The sequence below is a fragment of the Rattus norvegicus genome, chromosome 20 (assembly GCF_021556685.1).
Source record: "Rattus norvegicus strain SHRSP/BbbUtx chromosome 20, alternate assembly SHRSP_T2T, whole genome shotgun sequence".
Lineage (NCBI taxonomy): Eukaryota > Metazoa > Chordata > Mammalia > Rodentia > Muridae > Rattus > Rattus norvegicus.
The window spans coordinates 19187153-19210118 of NC_141553.1; the positions used below are offsets into that span (position 1 = coordinate 19187153).

At 46.0% G+C, this 22966-nt stretch overlaps 1 protein-coding gene and 1 long non-coding RNA gene across 4 annotated transcripts; one reads left to right on the forward strand and one right to left on the reverse strand.

The window, feature by feature from the left end:
• The first annotated feature begins 478 nt into the window (after positions 1-478).
• LOC102553246 (uncharacterized) lies at positions 479-7008 on the forward strand. Of its 2 annotated transcripts, none has more exons than XR_015645770.1 (4): positions 479-623; positions 843-1103; positions 5955-6093; positions 6175-7008. It is a non-coding gene; the product is annotated as an uncharacterized LOC102553246 (long non-coding RNA). The 2 variants fall into 2 exon arrangements; XR_015645771.1 differs by having other exon boundaries at positions 843-995.
• A 720-nt stretch (positions 7009-7728) lies between these two features.
• Mrln (myoregulin) lies at positions 7729-22763 on the reverse strand. 2 transcript variants are annotated; one of them, NM_001304741.1, is made up of 3 exons: positions 22668-22749; positions 10315-10430; positions 7729-7964 (listed from the first exon to the last, which is right to left on the reverse strand). In NM_001304741.1, the coding sequence occupies exon 3, from the start codon at positions 7943-7945 to the stop codon at positions 7805-7807; it is 141 nt and encodes a 46-aa protein (NP_001291670.1). In that variant the 5' UTR covers positions 7946-7964; positions 10315-10430; positions 22668-22749; the 3' UTR covers positions 7729-7804. The 2 variants fall into 2 exon arrangements, with proteins under 2 accessions (NP_001291670.1, XP_087452869.1); XM_087596743.1 differs by lacking the exon at positions 10315-10430 and having other exon boundaries at positions 7734-7964; positions 22668-22763.
• Positions 22764-22966: the final 203 nt, after the last annotated feature.

Below are 22966 nucleotides of genomic sequence, written 5' to 3' on the forward strand. Positions count from 1 at the left end.
AATAAATAATAGGGGTTGGAGAGATGGCTCGGTGGTTAAGAGCACCGGCTGCTCTTCCAGAGGTCCTGAGTTCAATTCCCAGTAACCACATGGTGACACAACTATCTATCTGTAATGAGATCTGATGCCCCTATTTGATGTGTCTGAAGACAGCTACAGGATACTCGGATACATTAAAATAAATAAATAATTCTCTTTTTAAAAAGCATATGGTTAAAAGATTTTGATAGGTGTAGTAATGTATCCAGCTGCATCACCAAAACCACCACCCTAACGTGAGTAACGACTTTCAAAAGCTGCGTCCCGGGCTGTCCGCATATCTTCCTACAGCTCCACGGTCTGAGAGCTCTCTGCTCTGCAGCTGAGGCAGCCAGGGCCTCTTCCAGCAAAATCCTTTTATAGTCTAGGAGAGTTTTTGAGGATCTTCCAAGTTTCTGCTCTCCCGGACATGTGACCGTTTGTTTTCCTCTCCCGTCTCATGAACTTCCCCAACCCGTGGAGAGAATGTTTATATTTGGAGGACGCTGCTACCCAACAGAAAGCCAATCCTCTTTAATTGTGAGCTCCCTGGCAAGTCAACCAACTCTCCTCCCGTGGACGGCTCTGTAGTCACCAAGATAACAGTAAGAGAGAAATTGAAACCAGTGGGGTCTTAAAAAGACAAGAAAATAGGAGGGGTGGATCTGGGGAAGAATTCGGTGGAGGACTGGGGTGAATATGATATGATATGTATGTATGTATGTATGTATGTATGTATGTATGTTCTATGTATGTATGACATTTTCTAAGATAAAAATATTTTTAAAAATCATTTTATGGCTACTTGTACTTATTCAATGCAGAACCGAGGCATCTATCTTCAAGGCCTCACCGCACACTGACGGACACAGAGCAACGGAGCTTGACAGCTGGAGAACATGCACGTCACTTTGCCATGGCCTGTAGCCTCAGCCTCAGACGAGGCTGAAGCAGGTGGTCAGTGCGCTGCGCTGCAGGTATCCACAACGCGACTGCGGTTTCGTTCTTTGGATCCTTGAGTTCAGGGTGAAGACCCTTCATTTCCATACCAGGCCAACTCTTGTCTTCTAAATGGGGAGCTGATGGTGAGCTCATGAACTTGTCTGGCTGGATGTGGGGCAGAGTAATGGTGGTTAGAAGTGTGGCGCAGGGGAAGCAGTCTGGAGCTAGGGTCCTGGTAAACCGTCAGGAGCAGGATTCTAGAGCAGGTGGTCTGTAGTTGGGTCTTGGTTTTGTCTTCTTCTAGCTGCACCATCACAGATCCTGTGGGAGCTTCAGCCTTTTGCTTGATCCCTTTGGACCTGTGTTTTCTCACTTGTGTAATGGGGATTCCTCATTGACGGGTCTGTACATATTAAACTCCACGAAGTACGTAAAAACACACAACACAGGGCACTCCAGTTGTAGACACGGCCACTGGTAAGTAAGAAAGCTACTGTAGGCTAGGCATGGTGGCACCTGCCTTTAATCCCAGAACTTAGGAGGCAGAGGCAGAGGCAGGTGGATTTCTGGGAATTCAAAGCCAACCTGCTCTATATAGGGAGGTCCAGGATATCCAGAACTACACAGTGGGATCCTGTCTCAAAAATAAAAATAAGTTTCTGCAGGCACGCGTCTGAACACTTCTCAGATTCAAGATAGTTTCTTCCCAGGGAAACAGAACTGGAAGGAACGCAAGGCCCTTTGGATCAGTGCCAAGAGATTACGCAATGAACAGCACCCTGATAGCTGTGCTTAGTCAGGAGTTCAAACTTACTGGTGGCAAGTCAAAGAACACTGTCTGCTTCAACCCAGGCTTGACTCCAACCACATGGGTAGATGCCAAGTTCTATGGACAGCCGTAGAAATCCACACCAGAAAACAACATGCTACCCAAACCAGACTGCACACATACGTTTCTGTCACAGGTACTTGGGTAATTCATGGAGGCAGTCCTGTCCCGGTGCCACTGATGGGAACTGAAGGTGCTGACCTCACACAGCTATTCTTTTTGCTTTTTTATAGTTTTCTGTGCGTGCGTGCATGCATGCGTGTGTGCACATGTGTGTGTGTGTGTGTGTGCATGTCCTCAAGTAAGTGTGTGCATGTGTATATGTTTTATCATGCCTGTGGTGGCCTGAGGTTGATGTCAGTGATCTTCCTCAGCCCCTCTTCATCCTATTCATTGAGGTAGGGTCTCTCAGTCAAAGCCAGAGCTCATGGATACAGCTGGTCTGTCTAGCCATATTGCTCTTGGGATCGCCTCTATCTGATTTCCAAAGCTGGAATTACGGTGGGCAGCCATACCCACCTGACATTTATGTGGGCTCCAGGGGTCTAAAGTCCAGTCCTGATGCTTGGATAGCAAGTGCTTTAACCACTGAGCCATCTCTCCAGCTCCTCATCACCACATCACGTTGCTCAGTTTTATGTAAGTTCCAGCCTTTCATGACATGTACATGATATACAGCATTTCCTCTCCACGGTTTATACATGAGATATAGCATTTAATAGCCGTGGTATATACACTGTACACATTTGGAAGCCATGGTACATATATTATAAACAAAGCAGATGTTATTAATGGCTTTTCTTCCTCCCTCTTTCCCTCCCCTTCTTCCTTCCTCTGCCCCCTTCCTTCCTCCCTTTTTCCCTCCCTTCCTTCTTTGTCAAACATAAGAGAAGCATGAGACTCAGAGTGGTTAAGCCCAGGGGTAGTACTGCTGCCCAGTAGTGGGCACAACTCAATCCACTTGCTATACACACACACACACACACACACACACACACACACACACACACACACACACACACACGGGGAGGGGAGGGAGAGACAGAGAGACAGAGACAGACAGAGACAGACACACACACATACAGAGACACACAGAGAGACAGATACACAGAGACAGTCAAACACACACAGACAGACACACACAGAGACAGACAGACAGACAAATACACAGAGAAAGTCAGACACAGAGAGAGGCACACAGAGAGACAGACAAATACACAGAAAAAGACAGACACACAGAAGGAGACACATATGGAAAGACAGACAGACACACACAGAGACAGAGAGACAGATACATCTATGTGTGCTTGTACACACACACACAGAGAGACAGACAGACACATATACAGAGACACACACAGAGATAGACACACAGAGAGACAGATACACAGAGATAGTCAAACACACAGAGACACACACAGAGAGACAGACAAATACACAGAGAAAGTCAGACACAGAGAGACAGACACACTTACAGAGAGATGAGAGACAGAGACACACACAGAGAGAGACACACACTGAGACAGACAGATACATGCATGCATGCGCACGCACACATACACACACACACACACACACACACACACACACACACACACACACACACACACCACCGAGGACCCCTTTACAGTCCAGATTCAGGATTCATAGGGTTTCAGAGGTTCTAGGGTTAGGTGTAGAACCCTCTGGAAGCTCCTAGAAGCTTCAGCCACCACCGCTGCCACCGCCCTGCCAGTGAGTCTGTGAGAAGTCCCCACAGTGTTTTCCTTACACCGTGGCTGTACATTTCCTAACAGTCCCAGATCGAGGCTCTGCTGAGTCTCCGTCCTGTCGCCCCTCTAGACGTGAAGCCCATGAGAACAAGCGTGTGCCTTCTTCACTACACTGACCTAGCTCACCAGCACCACGCCCAGCAGAAAGAGCGGGACTGTTGGAAGGCGAAGGAAGCTTGTCTTGCATATTCTCCCCTCCAAAGGCACAGCGTGACGCCTACTTGCTAGGTCCAGAGCTGGCAGACAAAGAAAAATATTAGAACCAACCGACGGTAATGCCCAAGTCGCAGGGACCCCAAAGACCACCGAGGAGCCAATTCCGGTGTAAACACATAAGGGTCTTTATTCCAAGCAAGGTCTCTCACGGTCACTGTTGCAGCGGGTCCGAAGTGAGAGCCCTAAGCCTAGGGGTGCAGGGTATTTATTGTGGTTACAGCTTGGGGAATTTCCATACAGGTCAGCAAGTTAATATTTTAAAAAACTGCATTTCTGGCGTACTCTGCAGGAACCAAACATGGGAGCAAACCCACCTGACAGACAGGATGGCTAGGCTACCTATTATCTGTAGCACGGCTTAGGTTATCTCTATGTCCCTTGGCCCTGCTGTTGTAGCCTGACTGGCTAGTGAGGCTAGTGGGGGACTTTGAGGGGAGTGGATATTGCCATAGGGTGTCAGCTCAAGGGGACTTTGTGGGTTTCCTCCTGGAATTGAGATTTAGCCCGTGGAGCTTCAAAAATGGAGTTAGTTGGGCTTTACACTTAAGACACAGGAAGTCACTCTGAACATACGGGTAAGATAGAGCAGCCAAGGTGACTGAACCTTGTGGGAGCACAAATCACTTCTCCCTCTAGAACAGTCTGGTTCTCAACCTTCCTAACGCTGCGACCCCCCAGTACAGTTCCTCATGCTGTGGTGACCCCTCCAACCATAGAATTATTTTCTTGCTACTCCATAACCATAACTTTGCTACTGTTACGAATCGCAGTGTAAATGTCTAACAGGTAGGATATCGGATATGCGACCTCTGTAGGGGTCACAAGCATGGTTGAGAACTGCCGTGCTACGGGAGAGTAATGACCGCCCCTGAACAATTTTGCCTTAGGCCAGACCCTGTGCTAAGAAAGCACTCAGCCCGTCTTAGCATTTTTGCCACAATCTTGGGACCTAGACACGTATTCCTCAGGAAGCAAACTGAGACCTAGCCTATGCAGAGGTGATCCAAGGGACAGGAAGCCATGCTTGAACATAGATATGGCTTTACTTGGCTGTCAGGGACCTGATACGGACTCTGAGGAACCCCAGTTAGATGGGTTGAGGAAACAACATTTACAGGAGAGGGCCCTCATATGCAGGAGACCAAAGCAGTCCTCATATTCAGGAGGGCATTTCTATGCAGATGTAGCTTTTTTCTTTTTCTTTTTTTTTCTTTTCTTTTTTTGGAGCTGGGGACCGAACCCAGGGCCTTGAGCTTGCTAGGCAAGCGCTCTACCACTGAGCTAAATCCCCAACCCCAGAGGTAGCTTTTATAAGCAAAAAGAAACCTGAAGAAGTCTGAAAATACAGTTTTGAGGAAGACTCAGACCTTTTTAGTTTTCACTGCATGCTCAGTTTGACCCCATGTATCCCCGGGTTAAATATCCATCATCTCAGAAAGGTTAGGTAAGTTGGGGAAGCGGAGGACAATGTCTCAAAGGTCCAATTCCTTTCACACTTCGCTAGGCCTCTTACGAAACTTTGAATTAAAGACTGAACCAAGTCCGTGAAGACAGCCAGCCCTTGGAAGAAATCACAGTTTTTGTTTTTTTTTTTTTTTTTAAGGATGGGTGTCTAACGACAAGAACAACAACAAAACCCCACCCCCATTGGGTCTAAGGGACAGACCTTTGTCTTTTCATAAGCTTTTAAAAAGCAGTTTAAAGGTTATAATTTAATACCAACAGTTAGAAAATGTGGGAGTTAAGAAAATCAGGAAAGACACTCTATGTCAGGTGGGGCATGGAGTAGGGGTAAAATTTTCTTTCTTCTTGATGAAGCATTTTCAAATGGGCAACGGGACAATAGATCAGGACAGTAATAAATACAGCAACAGACCAGAGTGGAGCATTATGGTAGAGAGAGAGAGAGAGAGAGAGAGAGAGAGAGAGAGAGAGAGAGAGACAGAGAGAGACAGAGAGAGAGACAGAGAGACAGAGAGAGACAGAGAGAGACAGAGAGAGACAGAGAGAGACAGAGAAGCACTGACTGGGTTTTAATAAGCTCATCTTTTTTTTTTTTTTCTTTTTTCTTTTTTTCGGAGCTGGGGACCGAACCCAGGGCCTTGCGCTTGCTAGGCAAGCGCTCTACCACTGAGCTAAATCCCCAACCCCTAATAAGCTCATCTTAATTTCTGCAGACACCAGGACTTCAAGATGGCGTCCCTTGTGCCATTGAAGGAGAAAGAAGCTCATGGAGGTTAAACTTGGAGAGTTGCTGAGCTGGATATTGATGCGGGATTTCACCCCCGGTGGCACTGCAGGAGCCTTTCAGAGAGGGTATGACCAGTATTACTACTAGTACATCAACATTCGGAAAGGCAGCACCTCAAGGATTAACATGGCAGCATTTCTTACAAGGAACTAAACTTGAGCGGCGACGCAAGTACCACGGAAGAGGAGTCACCGTGGAGGGCACTGAATGGCTGAGCACAACCGCCTGGCCCGCTCCAATCTAGGAAGAATTCAACTGGCTGAACCTTCTTACCCGGACCAAGAGCTAGTGTCCAGTAAAAGGTGACTGACTGGTTCAAACAACAACAACAACAACAACAAAAAGAAGCTCACCGTATTAATCGACTTTTATTTACTACTGGGGGGAGCATGATATTGTGGCTCAAGGCTTTGCCTTGCCACGTCCTCGCTGTGGTCTCAAGCTGGAACACATCCCCCGAGACTCGCTTTCTTCATTGGTTAAACAGGAGCGGCATACGCCCGTTTCCTTGGGTGACTGTAAATACCAAGTCAGCAGCTGATTAGCACGGACTTCCGCCTGTTCACCTTTCTCTGGGAGTTCTGTTTTCCTCAGACTCTCTCGAGCATTTCCCTTTTGTTCGGTTGGGTTTTGCCTTTTGTTTTGTCCAGACAGCGTTTCACTACGTAGCCCTGTCTGGCCTCGGACTCAGAGATCTGCCTCTGCCTCCCGAATTCTAGGATCAAAAGGGTGCGTGCGTTACCACTTCCCAGCTTGCTTCTCTCGAGAATTTCTATACCTAGCCCTTACGTCTAGGTTGGTGGAAATATTTCTTATCTAATTACACAGTGTTAAGAGGAAACTATTTTCCTATAAGTCCTTAAACATATATGAGTGCGTGGGTTTATCTCTCTCTTTTTTTTAATGGGTTTAATCTGTTGTATTGCACAGAAAAGTGATGCTTTGGGGGATGTTACTTAAACTTGTCTTAAAAAAATTAACGACAAGTGGTTACTTTTTTTTTTCCCGGAGCTGGGGACCCAACCCAGGGCCTTGCGCTTCCTAGGCAAGCGCTCTACCACTGAGCTAAATCCCCAACCCCCAAGTGGTTACTTTTATACTGCTGTCCAGTGTGCAGTGTGATAAAATACAGCAACAGACCGGGATGGGGCATACTATCATAACCAAGACAACTTAGAGGAGGAAGGGTTGACTTGGCTTAAGCCATCATGAATGGGGAGGCCGGGCAGGCAGCAGGCAGGTATAAATGATGGGAGAAAGAAGCGAAAAGATTAAGATCATTAAGACCTTCAGGTAAGACCATGAAGCAGAGAGCAGTTGTGCAGATGTGAGACACTATATATATTCAGAACGGACCCCTGGGGAACCCCAGAAACCAGTGCCACCAGCTGGGCACCAAGTGTTCCAACAAAGCCTGTGGGGCCCATTTCTCATTCAAACCATCACACAGGGCCCAGGAAGAAGGTGCAATGGGTTATCTCAGGCTTGCTGTGGAAACATGAGAATCTAAGATACCAGGACCCACAGGGTGGACCCATCTGTGAGCCCAACACTGGCAGGTGAAGCCCAGATGACCCTGGACAACTCCCTGAGTAGTCAGACTAGCAAAGAGTGAGCACCCAGGGTCTATTTGTAAATGGTAAAGAACTAAGAAACGTATTTATCGTGAATGGGTGATGACACCAACTGAACGCCCCACACCATCTTAAAATGTAGACCTTTATTCACTGGAAATTCAGCTTGAGATTCACACACGGAGCAAAGGAAGTCTGGTCTTTACGACGTTATGACAACGTACATAATGGACATTAAGTCAACGAACAAAACAAAGAGGATTTTCAGAAGCCGTCCCAGAATCTCATCTTCCAGGCTCTGGGGTGAGGAAGTAGAAATTAATATCCAGTTTCTGCCGCTCATGGTCAGATATTCCTGCTCCCTGGAAAACAGAAAGGGGGTGGTAAGCGCCCTGCAGTGAGCACATGTGGATTCTATATTTCTGTGGATGGAGACAAACCTTCCAGGGAATGTCCCATCTACTTATAGCCAATCAGTAAACTAAACGATTTTCACCCACTTTGGTGACTTGATGTCATAGTCATTAGCTTTTTGGCTTCTTTTCATTTTTTTTTTTCTTTTTCTTTTTTTCAGAGCTAGGGACCGAACCCAGGGCCTTGCGTTTGCTAGGCAAGCGCTCTACCACTGAGCTAAATCTCCAACCCCCTTTTCATTTTTTTTTTAATTTATGCATGTGTGTGTTTGGTTATAGGCACATGAGTACAGTGTCCTCGGAGGTCAGAGAAGGATTTGGATCCCCTGTAGCTGGGGTTACAGACAGTTGCGAACTGCCTGCAGTGCTGGGAACTGAACTCAGGTCCTTTGGAATAGCAGTATTTGCTCTTAACCGCTAAGTCATTGTCTTAGTTTACTGCTGTGAACAGACACCATGACCAAGGCAACTCTTATAAAGGACACCATTTCACTGGGGCTGGTTTACAGGTTCAGAGGTTCAGTCCATTATTATCAAGGTGGGAACATGGCATCATCCAGGCAGACATGGGACTGGAGGAGCTGAGAGTTCCATTTTTGTTCCAAAGGCAGCTAGGAGAAGACTAGCTTCCAAGCAACTAGAATGAGAGTCTTAAAGTCCGTGGCCACAGTGACACACCCACTCCAACAAGGCCACACCCACTCCAACAAGGCCACACCCACTTCAACAAGGCCACACCCACTCCAACAAGACCACACTTCCTAATGGTGTCACTCCCTGGGCTAAGCATATACAAACCACCACAGTCATCTCCAGGCATTTATTTTTCCATATGCCAAACTTGCCTTTCCTTCTACAAGGAATGGGTCAAGAGACTTCCACAATGAGCATTCTCTTTTTAGCTGTCTACCTTGTCAACCAGTGCTCCCATGAGAGAAGCATATGAAGTCATAGGAGAAGCAAGTCATGACAGCATCCTTCAGTGATGAGTGGCACAGGGTCTTCCTGACTTCTCTAACTTTCCTCAGGACCACTCCTGTATGCTCTGGGCCCTGAGTAGAGCACCATCAAGCATCCTTTCCTCCATGTCTCTGGGTTGGAGAAACTTTTGTTTTGAACAGCTGGAATCTTAAACAGTCCTAATCTGTGATTGGCTTTCCACACTGCAGGAACATTTTTAAAAAAGTATTTTATGTATATGAGTACACTGTAGCTGTCTTCAGACACACCATAAGAGGACATCGGATCCTATTACAGATGGCTGTGAGCCACCATGTGGTTGCTGGGAATTGAACTTTGGACCTCTGGAAGAGCAGCCAGTGCTCTTAACATCTGAGTCATCTCTCCAGCCAGTTTTTAACTGAAGTGTCTAGTAGGGATTTAACAGGTTTCTTAACTTCCTTTCCAGAAAATGAGCAGGCAAATGGATCCTTTTCCAAGACTTAAACTGAGGAAAAAATATATATATATATCCTCTCAAATGATCACAGATGCCTTAACAAGGTGGCAAGGTTTGCACAGTGAAACACTTCATCTGACATTCTTCACTCAAACCAGAAAATGCAGGGTGAGGGGTAAGAGAGACAGAGGAACACAGTGCTCAGACATCTTCCCACTCTGAGGAAATCTTCATTGTTTTCCATAACAACTGACTCCGTTCTTCAATCTCACAACAACTGCTGCAAAGCAAGCTCCTAGAGTCTTTTCTACACTCAACAATTTCTTTTGCCTGTGTTTCAGCCAAGAGGGAGGGGAAAGAGGAGGGAGGAAGGGAGAGGGGGAGGAGGAGGAGCTCGGGAATGACACACAGGTTTGTGAGCCACCTTCCCTCCATCCCATAGCTTTAGCCTTCAGCCTCAGTGTCCTGAGTTATGACTCCCTTGGGGTCCTTTCCAGTCTTTCTATGGTAGTTTGAATATGCTTGACCTAGGAGTGGCACTATTAGGAGGTGTGGCCTTGTTGGAGGAAGTGTGTCACTGGGGGTGTGGGCTTTGAAGCTCCGCCCAGTGTGGAAGAGACAGTCTATACCTGGCTTCCTTTGGATGAAGATGTAGAACTCTCAGCTCCTCCTGCACCATGCCTGCCTGAACACTGCCATGTTCCCACCTTGATGATAACAGACTGAACCTCAGAACCTGTAAGCCATCCCCAATGAAATGTTGTCCTTTGTAAGAGTTGCCTTGGTCATGGTATCTCCTCACAACAATGCAACCCTAACTAAGACACTCTCCAAAATCGGGAAAATGAAAGTAACACACACCTGGTAGAGACAGGGATGGCAAGAGAGACCAGTTCTCACCTGAGAGCCTCAGGAGGTGGCAGCTAACACAGCTTTCCCAGTCTCCAGCTCCCCTCTCCTGCTCTAGCTGGACCAAAGTGCTGGGGGCACAGATGCTCTCCTAGCAACCTGGGTTCCTGCGTCAAAGCATACAGAAGGTTTAACTGGGCTCCAAAGTGGTCCGGTGAACAGAGGCACATCGCCCTGCTCTGGGAACCGCTACAGGACTTTAAAGAACACAGGGAAGGCTGTTGTAGATGGGAGAACAGGACATTTCCAATTTAAGACAGAATTAGGTGGCTTAAAAACTGAAATCTTAACAGAAATGTTAGGCCAAACTGAAGGATTTTCCTTGTGGGGTAAACATCCACTACACTTTCTTTTTTCTTTTTTTTTTTCTTTTCTTTTTTTCAGAGCTGGGGACCGAACCCAGGGCCTTGCTCTTGCTAGGCAGGCGCTCTACCACTGAGCTAAATCCCCAATCCCTCTACTATACTTTCTAAGGAAACAATTCCCTTGAAATTGAATTTGAACGAATGCTTCAATATCTTTACTGTAAAACATAAATACATCTCCATGTAAGAGACTACAGCTCCCATGACTACAGGGTTTGTTGTTTAAATATTATCAACTTTACAGAGTAGAAAATAAGGGAGTGGATTTATAGCAGCAGCAACAACAACTAGGCAGTAAATATGGCTGCCATATCCCTCTGCCATGGAATTAACCTTTGTGTACTGTGGTGGTTTGAATATGCTTGGCCCATCGGGAGTGGTACTGTTAGGAGGCGTGGCTTTGTTGGAGGAAGTGTGTCACTGTAGGGGTGGGATTTTTGGAGGTCTTCTATGCTCAGGCTCCACTTATTATGGAAGAAACCCTCTGCCTACCTGCCTGAAAGTCAGTGTTCTGACTGCTTTCAAATCAAGAAGTAGACCTCTTGGCTAGACACTGCCATGCTTCCTGCCATGATGATAATGGACTGAACCGCTGCACCTATAAGCCAGCTTCAATTAAATGTTGTCCCTTATTTGAGTTGCCTTGGTCATGGTGTCTCTTCCCAACAATGGAAACCCAAACTAAGACATGCATTTTTTGTCTTAAATATAAAGTTGACATTGTACTCAACCGTACTCAATATGGGTTTTTTTTTTCTGCCTCAATCACCATATCCTAGCTCTCTGATAAGCTATTTCTCTGTGCAGGTTGTAATGGTCTCTTTTCAACAGTCATTGGGACCAGTAAAATATTTAAATTTCTTTTTCTTGATTTTAAATCTTCATATGCATGTGATATATGTGGGGTGAGGACTCTGAGTCTCAACATAAATTTCATTCATGCTTCAATGTATAGTACCTATGAACAGTGCTTTGAGCATAAATACCCTTTTACTGCAGCTCAGCCTGTCAGAATCAAACTTGTAGTCTTCCAATTGTAGGGTCTGACAGGTAGTTAGAGAGCGTGGGATTGGGGGGGTGTCTCCATTTCTACTCTGTATCAGGCAAACAGGTGAGGATTATGGGAAATAAATCACATACTTAACATTTTTACTAAGCACATACATACAGGTAAATTTTGAATTATTTTATTACATTAAATCAATTAGAAGATAAGGAATGGCCATCAAAAACCATTACTCAGCCATAGACAGAACATATTATATTCATTAAAATGATAGTGCACATATGAAATCATAGAATGCTTAAATATGCTTAAATGGTCACAATGTCCCTTATACTCTTAGGAATCCTTCTCTTTGAAAGAACCTCACAGCTTCCTTCAGAAAAGCCACGTATTCAAATGATCATGACATCTTCAACTAGGAGACAACCATGGCCTAGGTGTTGTGTTCATGTATGGCTTCTAGGGACTTGGATCTGACTGGGCTGTAAGGAAATGAAAAAAATGACAAATATGGACAGAAACATAGACAAGCAAGGATCTGCTGGTCTGGGCTCTTAGCTGGAGAAACCACAGCATTCTGTAAGCTCCGTGTACTTATTATATAAAGTTGAAAAGAAAGACAGATTATTACACACAGAAAAGGACAAGGGGTTACTGCATACAGATAAATGAGGAGGTAGGGTTATGGAATACAGCTGGAGCAAGGGGACAGGCTTAGCAAATTTTAGTAGGTGTAGTCTCTGTAGGGGAGCAGTCTTCATGTCATAAACATCAAGGGAGGAAAAGCTGTGGTGGACAGTCTCTGCACACACTCACCACCCATACACAGACCATTCACCGTTACCCTCTGAGCCTCACCCCAGGGGAGACGTCTTTGCCATTTTCTTCAAAGGTCTGAGGCACTGGGGTCTTTAACATGACCACGTTTATGTCAACAGTACATATCCACTCAGGGCTCTCTGTGCTCCCTACAACTCAGGAGGACAGAGGAAAATGTCGGCCTAGATATAATGGGATACTATGATAGAAATTAAACTGCAGCAATAGGTAAAACCAGGACAGACTTTACACAGACAAAATCAAATCTCACTAAGCGAGGCACAAAAGCAAATAGGCAGCATCCACTTGGAGACCTTTACATAAGGTAGAACGTTGGGGCACTGTGTCCAGTTGAATGTGTATGTGGACAATATGTGGGTTAAAGGGCAATGGATGAAAAAGGGAGTGGATACTGAATTAACATTCTCCTTGTAACAATGTATGTGACAAGAAGCAACTTGAGAGGGCAGGGTTTATTTGAGCTCATGGTTTGAAGGGAGACAGTCCTCCATGATGAAGCAGCAGCGTGAAATGGCTGGTCGCACTGAAGCTGCGGGCAAGAAGCAAAGAGAGATGGATATTGGTCTTCAACTCACTTCTCCTTTGCATTCAGTCCATGGGATATGGCCATCCCTATTCAAGGTGGGTCTCCTCTCCTCAGTTAACCCTCTTTGAAAGCACCTTCAAATATGTGTGTGTGTGTGTGTGTGTGTGTGTGTGTGTGTGTGTGTGTGTGTGTATTCCCCCCCCCCCCCAGAGGTGTGTTCCCGGGGTGGTTCCAAATGCACTCCTATTAAAAGTCAAGATCACTCATCACAGGGCAGAGATGACTAAGGGGAACAGGAGGGAGCCTCCAGACAGGTTTCATTTCTTGTCAATACATCCACAATTACCTTCAAACCATGTCTTAACCTGTACACAGGATGTTGTGTGGCATAGACCTGTAATCTCAGCAGGCCAAGGAAGAAAAATCATGAGTTTGAAGCTAGTTTGGACTGCATAGTAGGCTCCAGGTCAGCCTGACCTGTATAGCTAGCTAGACCTCTTCTCAAAATGGAAACAAAACAAAATCAATCCCCTCAAAAGAAATAAGGAAACCCTGCGCATATGAGGTTTGTGTGCCCTTCTGTATTCATCATGGACTTTGTCGTTGAAGTCTTTTTTTTTTCTTTTTTCTTTTTTTTTCGAAGCTGGGGACCGAACCCAGGGCCTTGCGCTTGCTAGGCAAGCGCTCTACCACTGAGCTAAATCCCCAACCCCTGTTGAAGTCTTGAGACTGGGGAAAGAGGCAAGAAAAAATATTTGTGCTGACAGTGGTCAGCACATCTATGGTTGGGCGGAAGGACCAGTCAGTCAGAAGGCTTACAATCTTACGTAGTCAGAAGAAGTAAAGATGTTGACAGTCGTCTTCTTCCTGCTCGGCTAAATTAAAAGTCACCCATTGTGACGGGTTTGGTTACAATTATCATTATAATACATACAGGAAAAAACCATGAAATTTATCCTTAAAATGCTCCCATTCAGATATATCATTGATAAGGCTTGGAGAAGCAGATATGTTCCCACATCATTCAGAGCACCACGACGAACAGGAACTTGGCCATGTCCTGTTTGTCTCTTGATTTCTAGATCTGAATCCCCAGTAGAAGCAGGTCTCAACTTTGTCCCAGTAGCCACTGTGTCAGTGTAAACACACATAGGTTTTACTGTCGATTAAAACATTTGGATATCACGCTCCTTTGATATCATTTTTTTTTTTCTACCTTGGGATATAACGAGTATTCGTGGGTGGCAAGCTATTCAGAAGCGTCCATTTTCAGGAAAAGCATTTCTTAGTTGTCATTCTCAATCCGTGAGTTCTAGCAGTTTTTTAACTTGCTGACTTACGTGAAACGCGTGTGTATTTTTGCCGCATGTCTTATCAACCTATCCAGACCTCATTCTAATCACAATTGCATGTTTTTTTTTTGTTTTTGTTTTTGTTTTGTTTTTTGTTTTTTGTTTTTTTTGGAGCTGGCGACAGAACCCAGGGCCTTACGCTTGCTAGGCAAGCGCTCTACCACTGAGCTAAATCCCCAACCCCTGCATGTTTTGTTTTGTTTTTTTTTTTTTTTAATCACAAGACAGGACCTTTGATTTCCGGTGGCACACTCTAGGTTAGTTGGGGTCAAGTTGATTTCACGTGGAAGCAGGAAAAACAACCCCTCCTCCCACACAGATGCTTCGGCTGGTCTCTTCCCCATTTTCAGAGGCCAGGGGCAGTCTGTGGAGCATCTTATAGACTGTTCCATTAAAAACAGAGTAGAGGGGTTGGGGATTTAGCTCAGTGGTAGAGCGCTTGCCTAGCAAGCGCAAGGCCCTGGGTTCGGTCCCCAGCTCCGGGGGGGGGGGGGAGTAGCTATCTGCATTCAGTCTTGTAAACTTCCAAGTTTTCCTTTGACTCCATCAAGATATTGTTACAAAGAGTGTCATTCATCACCAGGCTTGTCTGTTGACCGGGCAGCTCAACAAGGCGCCTCACCCACTGAGGGAGATGGAAGGAAGGGATAGCACGGCTTGGTTCACAAGCTTAGCTTCACCGCTGTTTCTTCTCCTCCCTGCTGCTCTCTGCTTGCAAGCCCTTGCGTCTAAGCCACGCATACCTTTTTCTTATTTTCAACAATTTTTTAAAGTTTATTTTACATCCCCATCACAGGCCCCTCCCCCTCTCCTCCCAGTCTCACCGGTACTGACCCCTCTCCCCTTCCCCTCTCCCCTTCTCCTGGGCGAATGGGAAGCCCCCTTGGGTACCACCCCACCCTGGGACATCTGGTCTCAGCGGGACTATACGCATGCTCTCCTACTGAGGTCCAACCAGAAAGTCCACGTAGGGGAAGGGGATCCAGTGGCAGGGAGCGGAGACGGAAACAGTCCCTGCAATATAGAAATAAATACTGATTCCCCGGGACCACAAGTATGGTGTATTTTTTTAACTGCTCTGGTCCTCCAGCAAAAAAAAAAAAAAAAAAAAAAAAAGCAAGCAAACAAAAAAAAAATCTATTATCTAACGGCAGTTCTAGTTCATGCTTCTCTTACGCTTTCCCTTCCCTTAGGTGTGGATTTTTTTCTTTTTTTCTTTTTGGTCCAGGCAAAGGACAGAACATGCTTTTTGACTCTCTTTTACAATCAAAAGAAAACGGTTTTCCTTGGATTCAGTGAAGAGACTTAAACACCAGAGTCATGCTTAAAAAAAAAAAATTTTTTTTTTTTGGACAGAGCTTTCTAAACCTCTTCCATGACTTCATCGACATCTAATAGTTAAGATAATATTCACATTAGTTCCCTGGAGATGCATGTTTGGAGCGAGACCATTGAAAACTATGCTACAGTAAGTTTTTAGTACTGCTCGCCGAGGGTCTGTGGGGAGGTGGGCCCTTCTGGGTACTTTGGGTGGTTGCAGGACAACTTCGAGCCTCCCGCCAGACACACCCAGGCCTCTCCCCTCCAGATGTCACACTTCCAAGTCGACTGCCTGGGTAATGCTTTTGGATGAGACGTTGTTTCAGAACGGGTCGTAATTGCAGGGCAACCTGGTCCCATCGGATGATACTAATAGCCACATTCCCTTGCCAGAACAGGTTCCTCTCCATAAATGTGATTGGCTCATGGGACGACGGTGTGCACTTGGATCCTGACAACCCTGAATTTTCCAGAATATTCTTATAGCAGTGAAAATCGTTTTACTGCAGGAAATCTGCCTTCCGCTGGTAAAAAAAAAAACATTCCCCAGGTCACAGGAGCAAGAGCACGGTCTCACAATGAGGTTGGCTGAAAGTTAGTTGTTTAGTTTGGCTTGGTTTCATGTTGGAGTCCAGACTTGTCTTGGACTTAAAATGTGTCCCAGGATGGCCGCAAAGTGACAGTCTTCCCACACCTCCCAAACAGTAGCACCCCATGAGTACGCCTCCCAGTGGAGTATGTATAAACTTGTTTCTATTGTCCCTTACAACTGATTGGTTTTCTTCGTTGGTCGTCTCCTGAGCATTTGCTAGACATAAAAGAATGATGGTAGGCTCTGGTGGTTGAGAGAAAGACCTGGATTCAGACCGACAAGATTTGAACATCGGTTTTGCCTGTTACTGTGGGACCTTAGCCATTCACCCTGACTCCCTGGCATCAGCTAACACATTTGTAACCTAAGAGGGTGAGAGCATCTTCCTTTTAGGATGATGAGAGGATCCAATGGCCATTGTGTCTAGAAAGTCAACATTTAATGCACATTAGTTACAGACTAGCCTTCAGGCACCTGCAGGCTCCTGCAGGATCTAAATGCACAAAACCTCTTACCTACCTCAAGACTGAGCATTGCTTCTTCTGAGATCTGCCCTGAGCTCAGGCAGAACCGTTCTTGCATTTACTGGACACATCACAAGTCATGATGCCATGTCAAAGCCGCCACCTGCCTGTCCCCACCTGTCACCTGAATGGCCCCATCTGTCAGTCACCTGCATGGCCTTATCTGTCAGTCACCTGCTTGGCTCCACCTGTCACTTGTCTGGCCCCATCTGTCAGTCACCTGTGTGGCTCCAAGGGCAGCAGGTACAGGTTCCTGAAAGGTTGGGGGCCAATGTACTGAGCCTGGGTGACAAGCCAGACAAGTCTGTGGTACTAACTGGTATTCGACAAGCATTGACTTGTAATTATGTTTCAAACAGACACATTCTTAGAAGACTCAATGGTCTCGTTCAAACCGAAACACAATGAGAGAGACATAGACTAATTTTCTCAGGAAGCTAAACAAGGAGAGCTCAAAGCAGAGTGTTTTCAACTTGTCTCCATTTGGAAAGTGCTTCGTGTTCCAGAGAGGGTTCTGTTCATTAACATTGTCTTTTTGAACTTGACAAATTCTATGAGAGTTCTGTTGAGATGTTTTTGCTCTCTTTTTTTTTTTTTTCAATGCTTGCTGGTAATGGGGGAGCTGAATTAAGTTGCTGCCAGGTCACAGTCATTTGGCACAGGACCGTCGGGGCCCGAAGTTGTTTATATTTGAAGCCACCGAGGGGCCTGAATTGAAGTGATTTGGGAATTAACTGAAAGGCTGTGCACCTTCAATAGGAAATAGAATTTGTATGCTCTATAAACTTCTGAACTGTCAGCTCAAGTTCTAGTTTCTGGACTCCGCTCAATGATGCCCAAAGCAGAATCTCATCAGGAAGGGAACTTAAAGATGTTATCAGTGAGAACCGTGGATCGGAGAAAACATGGATAAAATAAAGGAATAACTTGTGCCATTAAAATGCCCGCAGTCCTGATTGCTGTAACCTGCTTACCGACTAAGACATAATTTCAAGGTGATTTACCTCTCCTAGCAGAGAGAAATAATTAGTAGGGAAAGTATTTAAGAGATGCAGAGCTAGAAAGATAGCTCTTTTTTTTTTTTTCTTTTACCATCCTCTCATTTGACACATGAGGTTTCAAGAGGTACAGACTTGGTTGGGGTCAGGGATCATTGTTTTCAGAGCTGGGGCTTTGGAAGCACTTAGCACCTTTTGAACATTTAAAATAGTTTCACCAGAGTTCATTATTTGTAAACAATTTGTCTTTCCCCCTCCCTCTCCCTCTCCCTCTGTCTCTGTCTCTGTCTTTGTCTCTCTGCCTCTGTCTCTGTCTCTCTGTCTCTCTGTCTTTCTGTCTCTCTGTCTCTGTCTCTGTCTCTCTCTTACACACACACACACACACACACACACACACACACACACACACACACACCCTGTCCCTGCCCAGCATCTTCGACTCAGGCCAACATATAATCAGAAAGTTCTGAGTAACATAAAACATGAACGGACACAGGAAAATATCTGTCGGGTCAGGGCTACATGACAAACTTGACAGGGCAAACTTCAATTGAAAACAAAGACACATTTGGCCACATTTGGGCAGTGAACAAGGAGAAGGGAGGAGGGTAGGATCTGGAGCTGTATGGAACTGGTTTCGATTCTGGCTGGCTCTGTAGTCCTTGGAAGAGGGATATGACTTTATCTGGCAAAGAGAGACAATAACATCTGTCTGGCAGGCGTCCTGAATGACTTGACTCATTGCTAGAGTTAACTGACCCTCCTCCCTTTGATGTGAGGCTCACGAAACACCAGCAGTTGGAAATTAACACCATCTTCTCTCAGTCGGAGAGACCACCGAAGCCCAGAGAAGATCAATAGTCCATCCAAGGTCATCCGCTGAACAAGCTGTGACTTGGGACTTGGAAAGAAATCTGTTTGACACCAAAGCTGCAGGCTTAACCTTTGTGGCTTCTCAGAACTGATAACAAAAGTCAAGAGCCTAGCATGCTGCCTTGTGCTCAATGAATACTGAGATGAAGCACCAGAATCATGGAGTCATCAGGAAGTCAGCCCTCCTCTGTGCCCAACCAGGAGAAGAACGCTCCTCATTCCAAACCATCTCTGTCCATTTTCTTCCCCCACTCCACGTACCTCTGTTTCTTCTCTCATCACCTCCATGTCCCATGCATCTATGGCCATGTATGCCTTCCACCCACATCCATGGCTATTCATGCCTCAGAGGCTTCCCCCCCGCCCCCGGAGCTGGGGACCGAACCCAGGGCCTTGCGCTTGCTAGGCAAGCGCTCTACCACTGAGCTAAATCCCCAACCCCCCTCAGAGGCTTTAAAGCCAGCATCCTGGCCCTAAAACGAACCTCTTGTGTTCTCACGAACAGAAGCATCCTCTTCCTCATCTACTCCCGAGGGTCCTGAAGGCTGGGGATTTTAGCACATTCTCATCACTAAATAAGCTGTACTGTGACCCTTAAATTACCTAGATATGGGCCAGCAGTATTAGGGGCATTCGCCAATCAAGATGTCTTCATGGTTGACACAGTGCACACTCTGCAAGGCTTAGTGAAATGGTCAGAGCTTTGGTTGCCTCCCCTCTGCATTGAGCTTGGCGAGAGAGCCCCCAACATGCAATAGCTCCCAACAGCTAACCTTCAGATGAGTTGAAGACCGAGGAATGGGAATTTCAATGGACTGGATGGTCGTGGCCGTGGGGGTGTTCTATGCAGAACTTAGGTGCTCAAATGAGTGTCATCCCTGGGTTGGGAATGAGGGGAGGAGAGTGGAGAATCCTTGAAGTTGAGCACGCAGAAGTATTTGGTAACAGCTGGAGATCAGTGGTACTCAACTTGTGGGTCTCGACTCCCCTTTAAGGGTTGAATGATCCTTTCACCGGAGGCCATTGGAAAACACAGATGTTTACATTATGATTCATAACAGTAGCAAAATTGCAGTTATGAAATAGTAATGGTTGGGGGTCACTACAACATGAGGAACTATATTGAAGGGCTGCAGCACTGGGAAGGCTGAGAGCCGCCATTGCTGTTGTAAAACACTTTTCAGTGTATGTGTAATCTCTGAGCACCTCTGGGTGTTCTCTGGAGGCAAGTTTAGTTAAGAATGCAGAAGGCCTGGTTGAAGAAGACCAGTTCAAGTTTAAATGAGACCATGGTTTCCTTCAGAGAAGGCCCAGGACTGGCAACAATTATTTTGGTGGCTAAAGGGATGGTGAGGTATATCTTTGTGTGCTTGTATGTGCACATGTACCAATGTGCATACATATGTTTGCATGTATGCATGTATGTGTGCATCCATGGATTTGTGTGTGCATGCATGTGTGTATGCATGAGTGAATGTATATGTGTATACATGTGTGCATCCACATGTGTGTGCATATATGCATACAAATGTGTGCATGAGTGCATGCATGTGTGCATGTATGTATGGAGGCCAGATGTTGACATCAGGTCTCTCGTCTTCCTCTATCACTCTCCACTCTGATTTATTTTGCAAATAAAGTCTCTCTGAGCCGGGAACTCACTGATTGGCTGATCTGGCTGGTCTGTGAACTCCGGGATCTGCTTTTCACTACAGGCTCCCACATCACCATGGTTACAGGCATGCACTACCATGCAGCTTTAATAAATTAATGTATATGGGTGTTCTGTCTACATGTATGTCTGTGTGCCAAGTGCCTGCTTAGTATCCATAGAGACCAGAAAAGGGCACTGGATTCCTGGGACTGAAATTATAGACAGTTGTGAGCCACCAGATGGGTGCCAGGAAGTGAGCCTGGTTCTTCCGGGAGAGCAGCACACGATCTTATGCACCCAGCCATCTCTTTGGCCCCCATACTCAGGTCTTCTATGGATGCTGGAGATCTCAACGCAGAACCTCATGCATGTGAACCAAGCACTAACCATTGCCCTAACCCAACAAGGTTCGTCTTTAAGTCATTTTTCTTAGCTCATTAAGTCATTATGAAGAGGGTGATACTCAGGTTGGGCCCACAAGTTCAGAATCATAAAGAAGCCCACTCTCTTATAGGAGTTACTCATAAAATAACCATTTTTCTCCTGTCATGTGACCGGCTTATGGGCGTTGCACAGCATAGGCTTGTAGAGGAAAACACAGATCCATCCCACCCTGCCTCTGGAGTCCCAGAGTCACACTGCCGAAAGCAGGTGTTCTCTGAAACCTTCCTTTCTATTCTGGGTAAGCAGAGAGATCCACAGAAGGGCACAACAAAGGGATACAGCGGGGTGCTGGTTGTACCAGAGCGGGAGGCTTAGGGGTGGGACTACCCCATCATCACAGATTCTAGCTGGTACCCTTATAGGTGGTGAACAGGATAGCACCTTCCTATTCACCCAGAGTGGTGGCGTGCACCGACCGTTCTGAAAAGGAAGGCGTTAAAGACTTTAATGTGGGACAGTTCAACAGACTGATATTTCCCATCAGGCATAGTGCTTGCAAGTTTTGCGATTGAATTGAAAACGGTGGATGACTCTGGAGATTAAATCCCTTGAATGGGGGGTTTGATAGAAAGCATTAAAATAGCTGTCGGTACTCACAGTCACTTATATACACTCTTGCCAGATACCTGAACCCCTGCAAGGCAGGCAGTAATTCATTTCATAAGTGAGGAACCTGAGGCTCAGAGGGGCTAAGTCCCTGTGTATAATCTTTTTATTTTAAAATTTGATTTTTTAATTTATTCATTTATTCATTCATTCATTTATTTATTGATTGATTGTATATGGGTACACTGTTGCTGTCTTTAGATGTCCCAGAGGAGGGCATCAGATTCCATGACACATGGTTGTAAGCCATGTGGCTGCCGGGAACTGAACTCAGGGTCTCTGGAAGAGCAGTCAGTGCTCTTAACTACTGAGCCATCTCTCCAGCCCCCTGTGTACAGTCTTACAACCAACCTTACCTAGCCTACTTCTGTGCCACTGGGATTCGCTTTAATGCCTCTGTTAAGATCACACCTACGCTGGGCGGTGATGGCGCACAGTTGTAGTCCCTCCCAGCACTTGGGAGGCAGAGGCAGGTGGATCACTGTGAGTTTGAGGCCAGCCTGGTCTACAGTCAGAGTTCCAGGGCTACACAGGGAAAACAAAAACAAAAACAAAAAAAGATTCTATCTAGAAGTGTACGCACACCAGGCAATGAGACTCACACAACCCAAGCAGAGAGCTATGCTAGTATATGGCCTTGAAGAAGAACTGAAATAGCAGGTGTCAGTTCTGGGCAAGGAGTCTAGCTCTCTGAATTCCAGGGTCCTCCCTTGCCAGACAGAAAACACAGTGACCTACTTCTCGGGGCTCTGAGAAGTGACCATCACAAAGAGGTTGCAAAGACACAGCCTTTGGTTCTGGAGATAGTAAGCAATGAGACGGGCCTCTCTGACTCAAACCCAGAACAGGGGGATGACAGCAGGGCCCCATGTCTCCCCCAGCTCTCCTATATGTAAAAAACTCCCTTTGAAAACACACTGGGATTCTATCTGGAGAAGGAAACACAGGAAGATGTGTCAAGCTGCAGTCCCCACAGGTTGGCCAAGCAATTCATATCCAGCGTTGTTAGTCACCTGCTCCTCCCGCCGTGAGCCAAAACCGAACTGAAAGGAGTAGGATTCTGATCCACTAATCTCCCTCATCATCAGCCTCGTAAAACTCAGAGAGATGTTGAAATGCAGGCACTGCGGGCTCTAAGAGTCAGCAACTTTTAACCCTTCCTCATTTCCTACGAGAAGTGAACGAGAGTTTCGCTAACCTCTCCCTGTGTCAACACTGCTTAAAAATATAAACCCAGCACTTACCGTTCAGGGGTTCGACGGAGCCAAGTCCAAAGTCACAGGAATGGTCACTCTTCCTTTCAAAAACACCATCTGCTCTCCGTGCATGCAAAGCTCACTGGGCTGTTATTAGTAACTGGCTTCGAGTGGTAGGCAGAAACTTGAGCCGGAACTCCTGGGGGAGGAGGCAAGAGAAACTGACAGACACAGGTGGGATGGAGTCGATCAAAAATATACTAAGACTTAAGTAAGCCACTAGGCTGGGAAGCCTTTCTTCACAACCGATAGGTTCCCCATGATAGCTGTTTTAAAACATTAGCAAG

Excerpts from the sequence above, each read along its gene's own strand:
- Mrln (NM_001304741.1), bottom strand. The coding sequence starts at position 7,945 with ATGAGCGGCAGAAACTGGATATTAATTTCTACTTCCTCACCCCAGAGC.